Raw genomic sequence first — 20,480 nt, forward strand, 5'->3', positions numbered from 1 at the left:
AGATCTGGGAAGAGGGTGAAGACAAAACACAAATCATAAAAGAAAAAACTGATAAATTAGATTTTATCAAAATTTTAAATTTCTGCTTTTCAAAAGATACTGTAAAGGGCAAACCACAGAAAAGGAGAAAATATTTTTAAATAATATATCTGGATGGACATGTATCCAGAATACATAAAGAACTCTCAAAACTGAATATAAAGAAAACAAAACCAATTTTAAAATGGACAAAAGATACTAATGAAAATAGTATGTATTGGCATAAAAACAGACACATAGATCAATGGAACAGAATAGACAGCCCAGAAATAAACCCACACATATATGGTCAATTAAATTATGAAAAAGGAGTCAATAATATATATTCCCAGTGTTGGGAAAACTGGACAGCCACGTGCAGAAGAATGAAACTGGACCACTTTCTTACACCATATACAAAAGCAAACTCAAAATGGATTAAAGACTCGAATATAAGATCTGAAACCATAAAACTCCTAGAAGAAAACACAGGTGATAAGCTCCTTGACACTGGTCTTGGAGATGATTTTTTGGATTTGACACCAAACGCAAAGGCAACAAAAGCAAAAATAAACCAGTGGGACTACATCAAACTAAAATGCTTCTGCACAGCAAAGGAAAGCACCAACAAAATGAAAAGACTCTTAATGAGAGAAAATATCTATAAGTCATTTGTCTGATAAGGGGTTAATATCCAAAATACATAAAGAACTCATACAACAACAACAGCAACAAACAAACAAACCCCCAAATAATCCAACTCAAAAATGGGCAGAGGATCTGAGGATCTGAATAGACTTTTTTCCAAAGAAGACATACGGATGGCCAACAGGTACAAGGAAAGATGCTCAATATCCCTAATAATCAGGGAAATGCAAATCAAAACCACAGTGAGGGGCTTTCCTGGTGGTGTAGTGGTTAGGAATCTGCCTGCCAATCTGTCCGCCTGCAGGGGACACAGGTTCGAGCCCTGGTCTGGGAAGATCCCACATGCTGTGGAGAAACTAAGCCCGTGCGCCACAACTAGAACCTGCACTCTAGAGCCTGTGAGCCACAACTACTGAAGCCCGCACACCGAGAGCCTGTGCTCCACAACAAGAGAAGCCACCGCAGTGAGAAGACCACGTGCCGCAACGAAGAGTAGCCCCCACTCGCCGCAACTAGAGAAAGCCCGCGTGCAGCAACAAAAACCCAAGGCAACCAAAAATAAATAAATTAAATAAATAAATAAAAATACAGTGAGGTAACACTTCACATCTGTCAGAATGGCTGTTGTTAAAAGGAAACACCAAGTGTTGGCAAGTATGTGGAGAAAAAGGACCCCTTATGCACTGTTGGTGGGAATGTAAATCGGTATACCCTCTATGGAAAACAGCACGGAGATGCCCCTAGAAACTAAAAATAGAACTACCATACGATCTAGCAATTCCACTTCTGGCTATTTATCTGAAGAAAATGAAAACATTAACTTGAAAAGATACATGAATCCCCATGACCACTGCAACATTATTTACAATAGCCAAGTTAATGGAAATAATCTAAGCTTTCATGTGTGGATGAATGGATAAAGAAAGATGTGGTGTAAATGTAAAATAGATAGCTAGTGGGAAGCAGCCGCATAGCACAGGGAGATCAGCTTGGTGCTTTGTGACCACCTAGAGGGGTGGGATAGGGAGGGTGGCAGGGAGGGAGACCCAAGAGGGAAGAGATATGAGGACATATGTATAACTGATTCACTTTGTTATAAAGCAGAAACTAACACACCATTGTAAAGCAATTATACTCCAATAAAGATGTTAAAAAAAATGTAGTGTATATACATACACCCAATGGAATATGATTTGGCCACAAAAAAGAACAAAATCTTTCCATTTGTGACAACACCTTAAGGACACTATGCTAAGTGAAATAAGCCAGAGAAAGACAAATGCTATATAATCTCCACTGGTATGTGGAATCTAAAACCAAAAGAAAACAAAATAAAAAAAAAAAAAACCCAAGCTCATAGATACAGAGAACAGATTGGTGGTTGCCAGAGCTGGGGTGGGGGAAAACGGGGGGAAGGTGATGAACTGGGTGAATGGAGTCAAAAGGTGAAAACTTCCAATTATAAAATAAATAAGTCACGGGCATATAACGTACAGCATGGTGGCTATAGTTAGTAATACTGTATTGCACATTTGAAAGTTACTAAGAGTAAATCTTAAAAGTTCTCATCACCAGAAGAAAATTCTGTAACGCGTGGTGATGGTTGTTAACTAAACATTTTGCAATACGTATACACAAGTATTAAGTCATTGTATTGTACACTTGAAACTAATATAATGTTGTATGTCAATTATACCTCAATTTAAAAAAAGGAAAAAAAAAGGGTAAAAGATCTGAATACTTCATCGAAGATATACGGATTGCAAACAGCATATGAAAAGATACTCAACATCGTAAGTCACTGGGGAAATGCAAATTTAAACTACAATGAGAGACCATGACACACCAATGAGAATGACCATAAAAGTAATGAAGAAGATGTGAAGGAACTTTAACTCTCATTGCTGATGGGACTGTAGAACGGTCAACCACTTTGGAAAACAATTTGGTAGGCTCTTAATACCTATACTATAACACTACCCAGAAGTGGGACTCCTAGGTATTTATTCAAGAAAAATGAAAGCACAGGTCCACAGGAAGACTTGTACATGAATCTTCATAGAAGTTTCATTTGTAGTTGCCCCAAAGGGGTCACAACTTAAATGTCCATCAACAAGTGAATGGATAAACACACTGTAGTATATCCAGACAATGGAAGGATATTGACAATAAAAGGATCAACGTGGATGTATCTTAAAATAATTTTGTGTGAAAGAAAACAAGCAAAAAAAAAAAAGAGAGAGAGAGAGAGAGAGAACACGCTGGGACACATCCTTGTGCTTCCTTCGGGAGCTAGAAAAGGACTGTTGACCCCATTTTTTCTTTTCTGGCAATTATGACCTCATGCGTCCACTGTAAGTTCTCTCCGCTGAGCATGCCTCTGCTCTTTTAACACACTGAGGAAAGCAAGTTGTCATCCGAACACAGCCATACACACAGAGAAAGAAAAGCAAGAAGAAAGAAGCAGGTCAGTGGAGAACTTGTTTAAAAGATGTTTCACAAGATGGGTCCTAGAGCCAACATTCTGGCATTTTTACCAAGCTGTAAAATAAGCAATGAAAAGTCACAGGCAAAATCAACAAGAATGTGGGGGAACCCAAAACACAACCCAAAGAGTAACAAATGAACCTTATTACAAATGAATAACACAATGACACTGAAGAGGGTAGGGAAGAAAAGAGCTAACCTAAGTAATTCTGCATCCAGGGCTGCATGCTCTAAGGCTAAAGACAAATTTCTTTTGCACAGGAATGTGGGTTAGCAAGTCTGAAATTACTCTATGTGAATACTAGAATTAATCAAGTAACTATACTGTAGCTAACGCAGGTTTCTTACTGTCAGAGACAGGTGTTAGGAATGAGGAGAGGGGAGGGGTAGAATGAACCCTGCAGCGCTGGATTGAAATTAGAGGTACCAGAGCTCTTAATATATATACAGATGGATAGATCTAGGAATAGATGTAAATGTTTGTGTAAGTGGGTTAACGTACATACATGTCTTTCCTATCTGTCTGCTGAGAGGGCCTGCAATCAACGACACCCCAGTAGTAATAATGAGCACACCTAGTGCCCTGATCTTAATATCAGAAGACCATTCTTCAATAAAAGGAACCACTTCTTGGAGAAGTGGCTGATTCTAGGGCTGGAAAAGGACAAAATTAGCCTTGGAGCATCCTGGGGTACCAGAAAGTAGGAGTTTTCAACTATGATGGGACACACAGAAAGGACACATCAGCCACTTTGAAGAAGCTCCTAACAACTAAATCTGCAACAACTTGAGCAGGAAAATAATGATAATGGTGGATTATATCCTCAGAGTAAAATAAATATCCAAAGAGTCTATACTAAGATAAATTATTGAATCAATTAATAAATGGGAAGAAGGGTCAGCTCTTCCTCATAGATTCCAGTTAAAAATGCAGAGGGCATGATGGAAATGGGCAAACACCACAGAAATAAGTTTTGCAGAGAAGAGTCATTGATGGCTATCTGCATGGTCTCAAAGTATCTCCCCGTAAGATACTTAATAATTTCAAAACGGAATAAACAGTAACTCTGTTGAGGAAAAACCTAGCAGACACCACCCTAACCAGGTGATCATGATTAAGATGACAAATAATAAAACATTATCAACATCATAACCCCCGCCCTGACGTACTGAGAAGGGCATCACTTCTGTAGCATTCTTGCTAAAAGCATGCAACACCTCAAGCTAATCATGAGAAAACATCAAATAAAGCCAAATTGAGTAACATTCTACAAAATAACTGGCCAGTACTCTTCAGAAGTGTCAAGGTCTTAAAAGAGGAGGAAAGACAACTGTCACAGATTGGAGGAAACTAAGGAGACTGGACAGTCAGATGCAATGTGGGATCTGAGATCAGACCTGAAACCAGAGAGAGGAAATCAGTGGAAAAACCAGCAAAATTCAAATAAGGTCTGCAGATTTTTTTAAGTTATATTTTATCAGTGTAAATTTTCTGGTTTTAATCATTGTACTGCTTGTTTGTATGGTTAACATTAGGAGGACCCAGGTAAAGCACATACAAAAATCTCTGCACTATTTTGGCATCTCGTCTGTAAGTGTAAGTTGTTCCAAAACAAAGTTTTAAAATAAATCCAGGTTTTAGATGCCCTCTGTGGGCCCTGAGCAGCCCTAGATCTGCAGCTCTACCCACCTCCGCACAAGGTACAGAGCTGCTGCATCCTCATACCACCCTTCATAAAGGGCAGCCAGCCAAAGGTGAACAGCTAATAACTGGGTGGAGGAAAGAGGGGGCTCACAGGTGAGGCCCACTTCCTTTCTACTTATGGTATCTGAATTCTTTACAGTGAGCATATGTCCATACAATGAGAAAATTATGGAAGGGAAAAAGCAGGGAACTAAAACCACACCAAATGTGTGTATTCAAGAAAATTACATCCTCTCGTAAGAAAATAACATTTCACACTCATCACTATAGGAATAATTTCTTGTCCATTACTCAATAAAATGCTGTCTAAATAAAATACTAAAGTAATTTTTTTAAGTAATTAAAAGAAGAAAAACAGACCTGGCTAACTTCTGATCTAAGCCAGACCTTGAAAGATTAAGAAAATTTATATGCTGTGTGAATGACACTGTTTTCCTAGGTGTGTACTGTTTTAATAAGCATTTTTAATAATATTTTAATACAATTCTTTCACTTACCTTTTCATTTTTTGTAGTTACATAAAGGTAAACCTCAAAAGTGTCTTCTTCCACAGCACACAATTTGGCTTCCACCTGGGTAGCTGCTAAACAGCATAAATCAAAACATAAAGTAGCTGATATTACAAGTATGCTTGAGGGACTTCCCTGGTGGCCCAGCGGTTAGGACTCCATGCTTCCACTGCAGGGGGTGCGGGTTCAGTCCCTGGTCAGGGAACTAAGATCCCACATGCCACACCGCAAGGCCAAAAAAAAAAAAAAAAGTATGCTTTAAACAACTATGACTATTTCTCACCTGTTAATCTCTGCTAACCACTCACGATTACCCAGCGCCACAACATTCAACAGCCTCCTCCCGCAGAACGCGTCTGGCACTGGGCAAGGCAAGGTGCAGGCTCTCCCGGCACGAAGTCAGCCATGTGTCCTCTGTCCCCCTCAGCCCGCCATCCTCCTCCTGTCACCCTGTGACAGCACCTCGAGCACAGTTCTGGGCCCTCCCTTCTTTTCCAGTGACTCCCAAACCCACGTGCCCAGTCACAGTCTTTCACCTGAGTCCATTCCACCCCTCCAAATGCCCCAAAGAGCAGCTCCATGTAGCAGCTCCAAGCACTGTTACCGTTTTACAGGTGAGGAGGCTATGCGGACGTAGCAGGACGGTATTCAACCCAAGCACTCTGCCTCCTCCAAACCTGTGTCTCCCGGGCCCCCTGTGGGCTCACAAGGGCCCAAGCTACAAAACCAGAGGCGCCCCTCCCATTTCTCCCAGGTGCAACGCCTCTGCTTGCTCCTTTACCCGGACAGTGGGGCAGTGGAGGAGAGGGGCCAGCACCCCAGGCAATGCAAACTCACTACTCCTCAGAACAGCCCTGGAGTTGGGCACAGTTACTTGGCTCAGACGGCCAGGGGTTGGGACAGATGTCTCAAATGAGAGTCTGTCTTACAGCCAAGGATATAAAATAAAAAGAGCACACTAAAGAGGCGCTGAGACATCCTACACATCTTCATTAGCAATGACGGTGATCACAAAGTATCCATTTACTACCCCTTGCTTGCAGAAAAAAAGTTAGGCTTTTCATCAACTGTTGGTTCAATGAAATGCACGTAAATTTATTTTGCAGTGCTGCAGCTTCTATGCCAACTAAGAGACAGGCATTATTGTGTAAGGGTCCTCACCCACATAGCTCCTTCCTGATTTCACCTGTCAATTACGGATGCCCACATCCACCCCCAAAATTCCAGGGGTGCAGGGTCATTGTGACACTTGGGGTGGAAGAAGCTCCAGGTCACTTATGAACCCCGCAAAGGGGGTCAGACAGCTAAGCACGCACATCTCAAACCCTCTCATCAACAGAAGGCGTCAGTTCAGAGCAGGCGGCAGTGTTCATGCACTTGCCTCACCTTTTAGGATGTTCTGAAAGTACCGAATAGCTGCACTGTCCCACTTCTTGGCAGGTCTGGAACGGAGAAAAGAGGCAACCTCGTTAAATAAAAAGCTGAGGTCAGTACGCTAACATCATTTAGTACATTATACACTGGATGTTTCTGATATTACACGTTGAACACATGATGCAGGTAACGAGGGGTCTGGCTCTGGCCTGGGGGTGATGATCCCAGCTGCACCCCGCAGCAGACTTCTCTTCCATGCCCGCCTGTGCCAGTGCAGAGACTCGCTGAGAATGGGCCCCTTTCTGGGGCTTCCTGAGCTACTGTGCTCACCTCCACGGCATCATGTCCCAACACCATCGTCCCATTACCTGCAACACCCATCTCCCAGCCAGAACGCTAGCTTCCCAGGACAGGGACCCTGAGTTAGGATTGCTCAGCACAGGCTGGCACAGAGCGAGGGCCCCACACGTGTTGGTTAAACCAACATTCTGAAAGTGGCCGTGGGAAACGCAGCCACTACTGTCTCGTGGTACCCCTTTCACTGTGTCCCATTTCTCCCTATCATCTTGTCCTTTCCTATGTGTGATACTGTGATTTATGATAAGAAATATCTATTTTGTCATTGTCCCTGTTTCTGGCACAGAGTTCAGTGATGAGAGTGACAAGGTGACGAGTGGAAAGCACCAAGGTAACTTAAAAATGGGGGCTGGTTGCCAGGGGAACCAACCTTGCGATTAGAGGGTTGGAACTTTCAGTCCCACCACCCTGACCTCCAGGGAGGAGAAAGGGGCTGGAGGTTGAATCAATTGCCAATGGCCAAAGATTTAATCAATCACGGCTAGGTAATGAAGCCTCCATAAACACCAAAAAGGGCCTAGGCTGGGAGCTTCTGCGCTGGTGAACACGTGGAGATGCGGGGGACAGGCGTGCCTGGAGAGGGAAGGAAGCGCCTCTCCCCACCTTGCCCTGCACATCTCTTCCATCTGGCTGCTCCTGAGTTATATCTTTTATAATAAACTGGTAATCTAGTAAGTAAAATGTTTCTCTGAGTTCTGTGAGCAAATTAATCAAACCCAAGAAGGGAACCTCTCATTTATAGCCATCCCAGTCAGAAGCACAGGTGACAACCCAGACTTGAAATTGGCATCTGAAGTTGGCAGGGGCGGGGGCTGGGGGAGGTCTTGTAGGGTGAAGCCCTTAACCTGTGGGATCTGATGCTATGTCAGGTTAGGCTGCTATACACACACACACTCCCAAACTGGAGTCAGAGTCATACTATGCTTTGGAAAGAAAATCGCAGGAGAAGCCATAGGCAGTGGAAGATCATGAAAAACCAATATTTAGAAGCATGGAACAAAAATAAAATAGAGTAAGGTTAGAGTGATACGTTTTATGTTTCTCCACTGGTTTTATTTCTCAGAGATGCCATCACCATCCTCCAAGGGTTGTTTCAAAGATCAAATGAGGTAACGTACATAAAGCACTTAGCCCTGTTATTTTTATTTTTACTAAGACACTAAGCACATTACCTCAAGAGAATCACAAAGGGTTTCCGAAGGGAGGTGTAAACAAACAAACAAACAAACGAATACAGTGGTTTTAAAACCTTGCTATACAAAAAATTACCTAATAAGCTTTTTGTTTTTTAACAAAATGTAGTAGATTCCTAATAAGGAAAAGGCCCAAGAGAAAAATCAATCTAGTCTATGAACAAGTAAATCAACAAGTCTGTCACAGGTTAATCAATTAGTCTGTGTGTCTGTGCATGTGTGTCTCTCTCTCAACACGGCGCACACACACCCACAAACTACGTGAAGAGATACCCAACTTTACAAGTCAGAAGAATACAGCTTAAAACAAAATACCATTGTTGTCCAGCAAACAAGCAAAAGTTAAAAAGCCTGATGATACTCTACGTTGTGTGGGGAAAGCAGCACTTTCTACACCCCAATGATGGGAGTATAGACTGCTAGTCCTCTTGAAGGGAAATTTAACAAAAACTGTAATACACATGTTAAGAAAGACATTCTAGATGAGGCACAAACACAAAACCAGCAACATCAAAGAAGGTGATCAAAACCCAGTGAGATCACTTACCTGAAGCCCTTCATCACCTACACTGAGGGTCTCCTAGGGTTGGGTGTGTCCAAGGCTGGGAAGGCCCCTGGGGAGCACTGTGGTGGCGCTGGGAAGGGGGTAATGCAGAGGGGGCGTGAGAAAGACAGGGGTCTGCCTCTGAGGAAGAGCTGGGCACGGAGGGCTGGCTGCTCTGCAAGAGGGACAGGAAGGGGGCCGGCGTTGCTGGGCAGCCTGGTGGAACAGCGGCCTCAGCAGAGACCAGCTGGCTTATCAGGGTGGATTCCGAGGCAGCCACAAGAGTGATGCATTCGTCATCCCAAGGGAGCTACAGGTGATGAGGTCTGGGGGAGTGGAGATGGGAGGGTCTCCACAGATCCCACAAAAGCATCCATAAGAGAGGCAGCTTCCAAGTTCAGAGAGAACTTAGAATGCAACATCACCGGGATGTGCAAGTTGAATCAAAATTGTGCTGCTTCCGGCTTCCCTGGTGGTGCAGTGGTTGAGAGTCTGCCTGCCGATGCAGGGGACACGGGTTCGTGCCCCGGTCCGGGAAGATCCCACATGCCGCGGAGTGGCTGCGCCCGTGAGCCATGGCCGCTGAGCCTGCGCTCCGCAACGGGAGAGGCCACAACAGTGAGAGGCCCGCGTACCGCCAAAAAAAAAAAAAAAAAAAAAAAAAATTGTGCTGCTTCCCATAGCTGCTTCTTCCACAAAGCCAGTGTTGGAGGGGGAGGATGGGGCTACCCCCAGGACCTCAAGTAGTGCTCATTCAAGACAGCAAAGATCACAGTCATAACCCCGACACAGCACTGCCCAGTGCAGGGACCCATCCTGTACAATCACTGGCAATGTGGTCAAACTACTAGACAGGGGTGTGTGTGTGTGTGTGTGTGATACATGTGTACACATGTGCATGCATGCAGGTATACATTTCTACACCTATATATCTCATTTTGATTTACCTATATTCTTATGAGAATGTACAGTGCAAAATGGTTTGGTAACAATCTAGCTGGCTATCAAGAGAGGAGCGGTTAAAGACAGCAAGTGTGCCAATTGTATTCACCCAGGAAAACGACTGAAAGTAGAAGGGAATACGTGTACTGGCAAAGAACTTCAAAATACTGGGTTGGCCAAAAGGTTTGTTCTTTTTTTCCATAAGATGGCTCTAGTAGCATTTAATTGTGTTTAACTTCATTCGAAACAATTTTGTTAGACTGTATTGTGACAGCTGTCATATCAGCGTGCATTGAAAAAAAAACATCAAAAATTTTTGGTGAATTTTTGTGCAGCCATTTTAATATTGGAGATGGAAGAAAAAAGCAACATTTTTGGTATATTATGCTTATTATTTCAAGAAAGGTAAAAATGCAACTGAAACGCAAAAAAAGATTTGTGCAGCGCATGGAGAAGGTGCTGTGACTGATCGCATGTGTCAGAAGTGGTTTGCGAAGTTTCGTGCTGGAGATTTCGCACTGGACGATGCTCCATGGTCGGGCAGACCAGGTGAAGTTGATGGCGATCAAATCGAGACAGTAACTGAGAACAATCAATGTTATACCACGTGGGAGACAGCCGACACACTCAAAATATTCAACTCAAGTGCTGAAAATCATTTGCACCAGCTTGGTTATGTTAATCGCTTTGATGTTTGGGTTCCACATAAGTTAAGTAAAAAACACCTTCTTGACCATACTTCTGCATACGATTCTCTATTTTTTTTTTTAAACATTTGGCTTCCACTTTTTAAAAAATTTTTTATTTATCTTTATTTTTGGCTGCACTGGGTCTTCATTGCTGCGCGCGGGCTTTCTCTGTTTCTGGCGAGCAGGGGCTACTCTTCATTGCGGTGTGTGGGCTTCTCATTGTGGTGGCTTCTCTTGTTGCAGACCACGGGGCTCTAGGTGTGCCGGCTTCAGTAGTTGTGGCATGTGGGCTCAGCAGCTGTGGCTCGCAGGCTCAGTAGCTGTGGCACACGGGTTTAGTTCCTCCGCAGCATGTGGGATCTTCCTGGACCAGGGATCGAACCTGTGTCTGCTGCACCGGCAGGCAGATTCTTAACTACTGTGCCACCAGGGAAGTGTCCCAAATGCATAGTCTTCCATCAGGATAACAGAAAGACTGCATGTTTCTTTCATGACCAGGCAAAAACTGTTACAGCTTGGCTGGGAAGTTCTGATTCATCCACCATATACACCAGACACTGCACCTTCAGATTTCTATTTATTTAGGTCTTTACAAAATTCTCTTAATGGACAAAATTTCAATTCCCTGGACGACTGTAAAAGGCACCTGGAACAGCTCTTTGCTCAAAAAGATAAAAGTTTTGGGAAGATAGAATTATGAAGTTGCCTGAAAAATGGCAGAAGGTAGTGGAACAAAAGGGTAAATATGTTGTTCAATAAAGTTCTTCGTGAAAATGAAAAATGTGTCCTTTATTTTTACTTAAAAACCAAAGGCATTTTTTGGCCAACTCAATACATTCTTAAGTTAAATTTGCCAATAAGACAGTGTGTTCTAATTTTCATTAAAAGCTCCATGCATGTGAATATGTATAAAAGCACCGAAAAAGGTCTGCAAGTTCAGAGCCTGAACAGGTCACAGAAGCCTCCCAGGAGGGAGGGAGGGAGGAAATGGGGCTGGAGAAGGATGTCATGGACTTTTTTTTAATGCTCCATGATCCGATGTATAAATGTTTCTCTTTACACTTAATTTATCCCTTTTTGTAAGTTAAGAAGCCAAATAGCACAGAGCTCAGACTGTACTCTAACCCCCTCACAACACAGCCTCTGGAGATGGGGCTACATGGCCAGGTTTGACACAGTGACTCAGAAGACACCTCCTGAAGGACAAAGAGACCTTTGAAATGGCTCAGCACTTCTCAAGAGGATCTGATTTCACGTAAGCATCATACACTCAAGTTAAGGCTTTTACTAACGATTCAGCCTATGTCAGAAGCTGTACTTACACAATCTCAGCGCTGTCTTCACAGAAGTCAATGTGCAATGTGACAGGTTTTGTGCAGTACAGTCTGAATTTTTTTGCTCTGTAGGGAAGCTGCATAAAAGTTTCTACTGCAACTCGGATGCTTAACAGTGAAAGAGAAAGAGTTCCATGATTTAAAAAATTATATATAACATATTTCTTTAAAGTACACCTACATAATTAAAATACTTAACATGAAACAAAACCTGATTATTTCTGTTTCTATTACAGCCACCAACAGCAGCAAGTGCTTGGAGCCATCTGCCGAGCAAGGTGAAAACTGGTTCTTGGGGGCTGAGAAAAATCTTACTTTTTTATGTATAAAGCACAGATATACAGATAGTACATAAAAGATACTCAGCAATCTTTGGCGTCAAAATTTTATGGCATGGGGGCAGGGAGGCATTAGAAAAACACTGTCTCCTTAGACTGAGAAACACTGGGTCATAACGAACAAACCTGGAAGCAAATTCTATTTAAGATTTTAAAATAGCAATTTCAATACACGACCAGAATTATCTTGAAGCTTCTGTAAATAAGCAGATGTTTTAAGAATTAGTATTTGTCAACTTTGCACAAAAGAGCTGATGGGCTGAGGTTTCGTAAGCTGTCCAGCATTTTTATTTCCATTCTCCTTCAGGCAAACGACAGAGCACTTGAACGTATGGTTTCGACATCAACAGGTTCTCGGGGCCGTGTGCGGGCAGCCTGGCCACCTTGGTCTCGGACCGTTTAGAAAAGGCGGCTGCACTAACCGCCCCTCCAGGCCTCCCCGCTCTAATCATACGATTCTCTTGCCCAAAACAAACTAAACTTAAAACTCCAAATACTAAGAGGAAATCTCTCCAAACCGTTAAATACGATGTTAATTTTAATAACCACTATGGTTACATGGGTGCAGAACCACAAGCTAGAAAGGCACCTCCTTTTCCATGAAGACCTGCCAGCCCTGCTGTGGGAGCGGCCCCCTGACACAGACTCCCCATCAGGGGACCCACCTCCCCTGCAGCTGGGACCACTCTTTCCCTTTTGGAAGAAGGGTCCTCATGTTTACTATTCATTATTTATTAAACTGACACCCTCTGACTCTGGGATAGGAAACCATGAGAAAAATTACCACAAACACCAAGACCACCTTGCTGACAAGTGTTTTCTAGGGAACCGTGGTGTGTGGTCCTGGAGTCATCGAGGGTCACTCTGAACGGCCTCCTGTCTTCTGTGACAGTCACACCCTCACTCTGTTAAGCAGGACGAGGGACGCACGCTCTGCTCTCAGCAATCTAAGGCTGTGCCAGCAAACCATCCCTTCTGTGGTGACAAGAAGAGTTTCTCTCTGCCTCCAGGTAGCCAGGCCTCCCGAAGCACCCATTCCATCACCCGAGCAAACTCAGGGGACATGCCACGCCAGGCCAGGAGAGCGGCTCACAGAGAGCGCCTGCACTTTCTAGGAAGGAAGGCAGAAGGAGGGCCGGAGCCGCCTGCTGAATTCTCATCCTGAGCACCTGCTCTTACATTCACTGCTTGTAAAATTGGAACCTGCAAGTCTTCCCATCTTGAAGCTCTCGCCCCTTACTTCGAAAATGGACATTCTCCTTGAAAACAGACATCTGTCCCCTAAAGAGCATGAGGCAAAATAAATACATACATACATACTTTTTGGATTTCACTGGAACGTACTTGGCAAAATCCACAAGGAAACACTCTGTGAGGTAATGGTCTGCTGAAGACACTATTGACTTAATAACAGCCCTGCACCAGCACTTCAGTTCCTGACAATAAACCACACAAACCTACAAAATAAAAAGAAAACTTCAGTGTTAAAATCTCTAGTCATACTCAGAAAACTGTAAGATACTAATGAAAGAAATCAAAAATGACACAGATGGAGAGATACACCACGTCCTTGGATTGGAAGAATCAATATTGTGAAAATGCCTATACTGCCCAAAGCAATCTACAGATTCAATGCAATCCCTATCAAATTACCAATGACATTTTTCAGAATTAGAACAAAAAAAATTTACAATTTGTATGGAAACACAAGAGACCACGAATAGCCAAAGCAATTTTTTTTTTTTTTTTTTGCGGTACGCGGGCCTCTCACTGTTGTGGCCTCTCCCGTTGCAGAGCACAGGCTCCAGACATGCAGACTCAGTGGCCATGGCTCACGGGCCCAGCCGCTCTGCGGCATGTGGGATCTTCCCGGACCGGGGCACGAACCCGTGTCCCCTGCATCGGCAGGCGGACTCTCAACCACTGCTCCATCAGGGAAGCCCGCCAAAGCAATTTTGAGAAAGAAAAATGGAGATGGAAGAATCAGGCTCCCTGACTTCAGATTATACTACAAAGCCACAGTAATCAAAACAGTATTGGTACCGGCACAAACACAGAAATATATATCAATGGAACAGGATAGAAAGTCCAGAGACAAACCCACACACCTATGGTCATCTGATCTTTGACAAAGGAGGCAAGACTATACAATGGAGAAAAGACAGTCTTTTCAATAAGTGGTGTTGGGAAAACTAGACAGCTACACGTAAAAGAGTGAAATTAGAACACTCCCTAACACCATTCACAAAAATAAACTGAAAATGGATTTAAGACCTAAATGTAAAGCCGGATACTATAAAACTCTTAGAGGAAAACATAGGCAGAACACTCTCTGACATAAATAACAGCAAGGTCTTTTTCAAGGCACCCCCTAGAGTAATGAAAATAAAAACAAAAATAAACAAATGAGACCTAATTAAACTTAAAAGTTTTTGCACAGCAAAGGAAACCATAAACAAAACAAAAAGACAACCCTCGGAATGGGAGAAAAATATTGGGCTGGCCAAGAAGTTCCTTCAGTTTTTAAGTAAAAATAAGAGATACATTTTTCATTTTCGCCAAGAACTTTATTGAACAACGTATTCACTCTTTTGTTCCACTACCTTTTGTGATTTTTCAGGCAACTTCATAATTCCATCTTCCCCAAACTTTTTATCTTTCTGAGCAAAGAACTGTTCCAGGTGCCTTTTATAGTCGTCCAGGGAATTGAACATTTTTCCATTAAGAGAATTTTGTAAAGACCTAAATAAATGGAAATCTGGAGGTGCAGTGTCTGGTGTATATGGTGGATGAATCAGAACTTCCCAGCCAAGCTGTAACAGTTTTTGCCTGGTCATGAAAGAAACATGTTGTCTTTGCGTTATCCTGATGGAAGATTAGGCATTTTCTGTTGACTAATTCTGGATGCTTTTTGTCGAGTGCTGCTTTCAGTTGGTCTAACTGGGAGCAGTACTTGCTGGAATTAATCATTTGGTTTTCCGGCAGTAGCTCATAATAGAGGACTCCCTTCCAATCCCACCATATACACAGCATCACCATCTTTGGATGAAGACCGGCCTTTGGTGTGGTTGGTGGTGGTTCATTTCGCTTGCCCCACAATCTCTTCTGTTCCACATTATTATGCAGTATCCACTTTTCATCGCCTATCACAATTTGTTTAAAAAACGGAACATTTTCAATACATTTCAGTAGAGAATGGATATGGAAATACAGTCAAGAAGGTTGTATTTTCACTTAACTTACGTGGAACCCAAACATCAAAGCGATTAACATAACCAAGCTGGTACAAATGATTTTCAGCACTTGCGCTGAATATTTTGAGTGCGTCGGCTATCTCCCACGTGGTATGACGTTATTGTTCTCAATCAATGTCTCGATTTGATTGCCATCAACCTCACCTGGTCTGCCCGACCGTGGAGCATCGTCCAGTGAGAAATCTCCAGCACGAAACTTCGCAAACCACTTCTGACACATGCGATCAGTCACGGCACCTTCTCCATGCGCTGCACAAATCTTTTTTTGCGTTTCAGTTGCATTTTTACCTTTCTTGAAATAATAAAGCATAATATGCTGAAAATGTTGTTTTTCTTCCATCTTCAATATTAAAATGGCTACACAAAAATTCACCAACTTTGATTTTTTTTTTCAGTGCACGCTGATATGCCAGCTGTCACAATACAGTCTAACAAAATTGTTTTGAATGAAGTTAAAGACAACTAAGCACTATTAGAGCCATCTTAGGAAAAAAATGAATGAACCTTTTGGCCAATCCAATATTTGCAAATGAAGCAACTGACAAACGATTAATCTCCAAAATATACAAAACAGCTCATGCAGCTCAATATCAAAAAAAAAAAAACACCAACCCAATAAAAAGTGGGTTAGAAGACCTAAATAGACATCTTTCCAAAGAAGACATATAGACAGTTAAAAAGCACATGAAAAGATGCTTAACATCACTAATTATTAGAGAAATGCAAATCAAAACTGCAATGAAGTATCACCTCACACTGGTAAGAATGGCCATCATCAAAAAAATCTACAAACAGTAAACACTGGAGAGGGTGTGGAGAAAAGGCAACCCTCCTACACTGTTGGTGGGAATGTAAACTGGTACAGCCACTATGGAGAACAGTATGGAGGTTCCTTAAAATAAAACTAGAACTACCATATGATCCAGCAATCCCTGGGCATATATCCGGAGAAAACCGTAATTCGAAAAGATGCATGCATCCCAATGTTCACTGCAGCACTATTTAATTGAGCTCAATATTGAGCCAGGACGTGGAAGCAACCTAAATGTCCACCGACAGAAGAATGGATAAAGAAGATGTGGTATATATACACAATGTAATATTACTCAGCCATAAAAAAAGAATGAAATAAGGCCATTTGCAGCAACATGGATGGACCTAGAGATTGTCATACTGAGTGAAGTAAATCAGACAGAGAAATACAAATATCATATGATATCGCTTTTATGTGGAATCCAAAAAAAGAGTACCAATGTACTTATCTACAAAACAGAAATAGAATTATAGATGTAGAAAATAAACTTGTGGTTACCAGGGAGTAAGTTGGGGGGGGTGGTGGAGGGATAAGTTGGAAGACTGGGATTAACACACCCACAACTATATATAAAATAGATAACTAATAAGGACCTACTGTGTAGCACAGAGAACTCTACTCAATACTCTATAATGGCCTATATGGGAAAAGAATCTAAAAGAGAGTGGATGTATGTATAACAGATTCACTTTGTTGTACACCTGCAACTGTTATACACCTGCAACCTGTAACATTGTAAATCAACCATACTACTATCAAAATTTTTAAAAATTAAATTAAAAATCTCTAGTAAATAATGAGAGAACTAAAAGGTACTCTCAACATCATCTCATACCTTTTACCTTAAAGATGCAAGGAGGCTGGATTACCCCAAGCTAAACACTGCTTATTGGGAAAACAAGAACACAGGGCACCTGAATTCTATTTCACTGGTTTTCTTACTACAGTCACTTTGACTCCTTAACTAAGGAGAATTTTTAGAAAGTGAAATAAGGAAAACGCATTGCTTTACCTTCTTAAATCAGAAAACAAAACTTACAAATAATTGTCAATCATGTGCCAGGACAACACAAAATCACAACCCCAGGCTCATCTTCCCGAACGGTTCTGCTTCCCATGCCTGTTTACCACCCTCTAACATTTGTTTGCTATCGGCCACAAATGGACGTCAGCGCCATGATGAAGGGGATTTTTGTCTTTTTGTTTACTGCCATATTCCCAGCACCTAGAACAGCGCTTGGCATGTACTATGTCTTCAAAACCTATTCAGTGAATGACTGAATAAATACCTGCAGCCCCCTTTTAGGGAAACTGCCCTGCTAGAGTGACAGTGCTTGGCATCCTGACTGTCCCATGGGACTGACAGGCCACAGACAGGCAAACCATAGGCTGACCACAGGCTTATAAAGTGGCTCAGCAGGGACAGCTGTGCCCAACAGGGAAGAAGTGGGACGGTAGAGATCCCTGCCCTCGGGAACTGAAGTTGGAAAACATAGGGCAGCTATTCTGCAAGGGGTGTGTTCTTGAGAGCCTCACATAATTCAAGGCTCAAATAATTCAAGAGAAATTGCGCCAAAGGATGGAGGGTATTTCTGTTTCATGCTAAAGTCAAAGAAACCTGTAGCTAATAATTCACACGGTCAGTCAACTTTGAAAAGGTGGTAAACTAGGGCTTCTACTGGCCAGTAATGAGATAATTTAAGCATCAAGAAAAATGATTGCAACTGATGAATACATTAAAAGCCATGAGATCAATGGCTTTAAAATACTTAAAAATAACAAGGAGAGAAAAACAAAACAAACCTCTAGACGTCAATGTAGATAACTAGGCACAGGAAAACTGATAAGGGAAAGAATCAAGCAATTTTTCCACCTTTCCAGTATTACTTCAGGAAGCCAAACTGTTCTAACAGATGAGGGAAGGTTCTCTATGGAAGAATTCCAGCTCATGAATGCAGAAGCAATGTGAAAATGACCATTTTGCAAGCATAAATGAAAGAGCTGATTTGGGTGGTGGTGGTCACTGGATAGCATTACTAGCCGACGGGAACCACAGGGGGCACTTAGGCTGCTGCCATCTGAATGCAGCGGTCAACCTCAGCATCACCGAAAGTGAGATTCTCTCCCAATTCAATACAAGAGGAACCTCACAGCACCAGTCATTCTTGGGGAAAAAACGTGACTATAAAAGTAATCAAAGCTTTATCAGTCTGCACGAAATATAGGGAATGAAGGGGAAAGTTCACCACCACCATAAGGAAGCAACCAGGCTATACAGAACGTGTAATACTTTAAAAGGACAACTGACCTGGTTTCGTTTCTTCAACAAGTAAACGGTGGACTTTCCTGGTGGCACAAGAATCCACCTGCCAATGCAGGGGACATGGGTTCGATCCCTGGTCCGGGAAGATCCCACATGCCGCGGAGCAACTAAGCCTGTGCGCCACAACTACTGAGCCTGCACTCTAGAGCCTGTAAGCCATAACTACTGAGCCCACGTGCCACAACTACTGAAGCCCGTACACCTAAAGCCCGTGCTCTGCAATGAAGAGTAGCCACCGCTCACCACAACTAGAGAAAGCCCGCACGCAGCAACGAAGACCCAATGCAGCCAAAAATAAAACAAATTAATTTTTTAAAAAAAGTAAATGGCATGAAAAAAATAATGTTATTAATAAATATTTAGGGTGGGCTGAGGAATTCAAATATTTCTAATTTTTCTCATAGTTTATAAATCTTTTCCTATTACACTGTTAAAAAAATTCAAATTCTTGGGCTTCCCTGGTGGAGCAGTGGTTGAGAGTCCGCCTGCCGATGCAGGGGACATGGGTTCGTGCCCCGGTCCGGGAAGATCCCACATGCCGCGGAGTGGCTAGGCACGTGAGCCATGGCTGCTGGGCCTGTGCATCTGGAGCCTGTGCTCCGCAACGGAAGAGGCCACAACAGTGAGAGGCCCGCGTACTGCAAAAAAAAAAAAAAAAAAATTCAAATTCTTCTGAGAAATGACTAACCTGCAGAGAGAAGCAGACAATGGGCACAGAGCTGAGGGTGCAGGAAAGGAAGGAGGGGCCACAATGTGGAGTAAGGAAAATAAAACACCACGAGTTGGTCAAAGTCACAGGCAACCAAAAGCGAGGCACTGGCCCTAGACTGGAAACCCCCATGCTCCCTCTGCTAAGGTCCCTGTGATGGATCTAGAATGATCCTCTGGTTCCCAGCCCCAAGACGATGGCTCTATGCCTGAATTTAGACGACACTCCACCTCCTGTTGCCCCATGTGAACCTGATACAACAATTGCCACTTTCCATGACTAGCCCGACTCTTATGCAACCGAAAGAACCTAACACAAGGCAATGACCATGAGCAGCTGAAGTACTCTAAAAGTTTTTATCATCTTAGTGGCTCCAACAGTCTCCATTTTGAGTAGTATTTCAAGACATGTTGTTTAAAGCACATGTAGATACATACCTGCCCTTCTTCCAACGTTAGTGGTTTTATCTCTATATCTTGACACATGCTGTTATAGAAGTCATTCATGGCACTATTTAGTTTTTGATAGTCAACTTCATGATCTAAAAAGGGACTACATCCTTTTATAATAACCCAGAAGCAACCTGGATCTTCGATCTGTAAAATTTTTAAAAGACAAAACAATGCATGATTTAAACGTGGAACCATAAAATAATAAACCTTAGAATCACAGTAACTCTTTCCAATTTAAGTGCTCTAACAAATTCTTGACAAGTACTTCTGTCTTAAATGGTCAGATAGAAGATAAAAGACCCTCAAACTATCACCTTGTATACCTTAAACTTATATAATGTCATATGTCAATTATACTTCAATAAAACTCGGAAAAACGATAAAAGACGCAAAGATAAAACTCTAAAACACGTAACCAGTAATATGGAATTTAGAATCATGTGCTGACTGAAAAAGCAAACAGAGATCAATGCCCTTGACCTGTACTTTGAAAATATCCATAATAAAATACAAATGCAAGGTTCAGAACAGCGTTCTTTGTACTCTATGTCTTTCATAAGAAAGAGAGGGAAATGTGAAGGTATGTACAATCTGCTCATGTTAAAATAAAGAAATGGCAGATAAACCAAAAACATACAAATTATTACGTACGGAGGAAGCCAGGAATGGGGTAGAAGGAAGAGAGATGAAAGACTTCTCCAAATGTATCTTATTATCTATTAGTGTTATTAGAAACCACGATTTTCATCATTAGAGAAAGAATACAAATATAAAATGAAAAGTTAAATTT

The 20,480-nt window shown here is 42.2% G+C and overlaps 1 protein-coding gene across 1 annotated transcript in view; it reads right to left on the bottom strand.

The window, feature by feature from the left end:
- TDRD12 (tudor domain containing 12) overlaps nucleotides 1-20,480 on the bottom strand; it is an 87,755-nt gene that overhangs the window by 59,284 nt on the left and 7,991 nt on the right. The window contains exons 2-6 of the mRNA XM_067717878.1: nucleotides 19,676-19,834; nucleotides 13,459-13,595; nucleotides 11,789-11,908; nucleotides 6,754-6,809; nucleotides 5,356-5,441 (exon numbers count right to left, since the gene is read on the bottom strand). Of these exons, the coding sequence (XP_067573979.1) occupies nucleotides 5,356-5,441; nucleotides 6,754-6,809; nucleotides 11,789-11,908; nucleotides 13,459-13,595; nucleotides 19,676-19,834 (558 nt within the window). The remainder of the gene's footprint in view (nucleotides 1-5,355; nucleotides 5,442-6,753; nucleotides 6,810-11,788; nucleotides 11,909-13,458; nucleotides 13,596-19,675; nucleotides 19,835-20,480) is intronic.

This window comes from Pseudorca crassidens, chromosome 20 (genome assembly GCF_039906515.1).
Source record: "Pseudorca crassidens isolate mPseCra1 chromosome 20, mPseCra1.hap1, whole genome shotgun sequence".
In the NCBI taxonomy this organism is placed as follows: Eukaryota; Metazoa; Chordata; class Mammalia; order Artiodactyla; family Delphinidae; genus Pseudorca; species Pseudorca crassidens.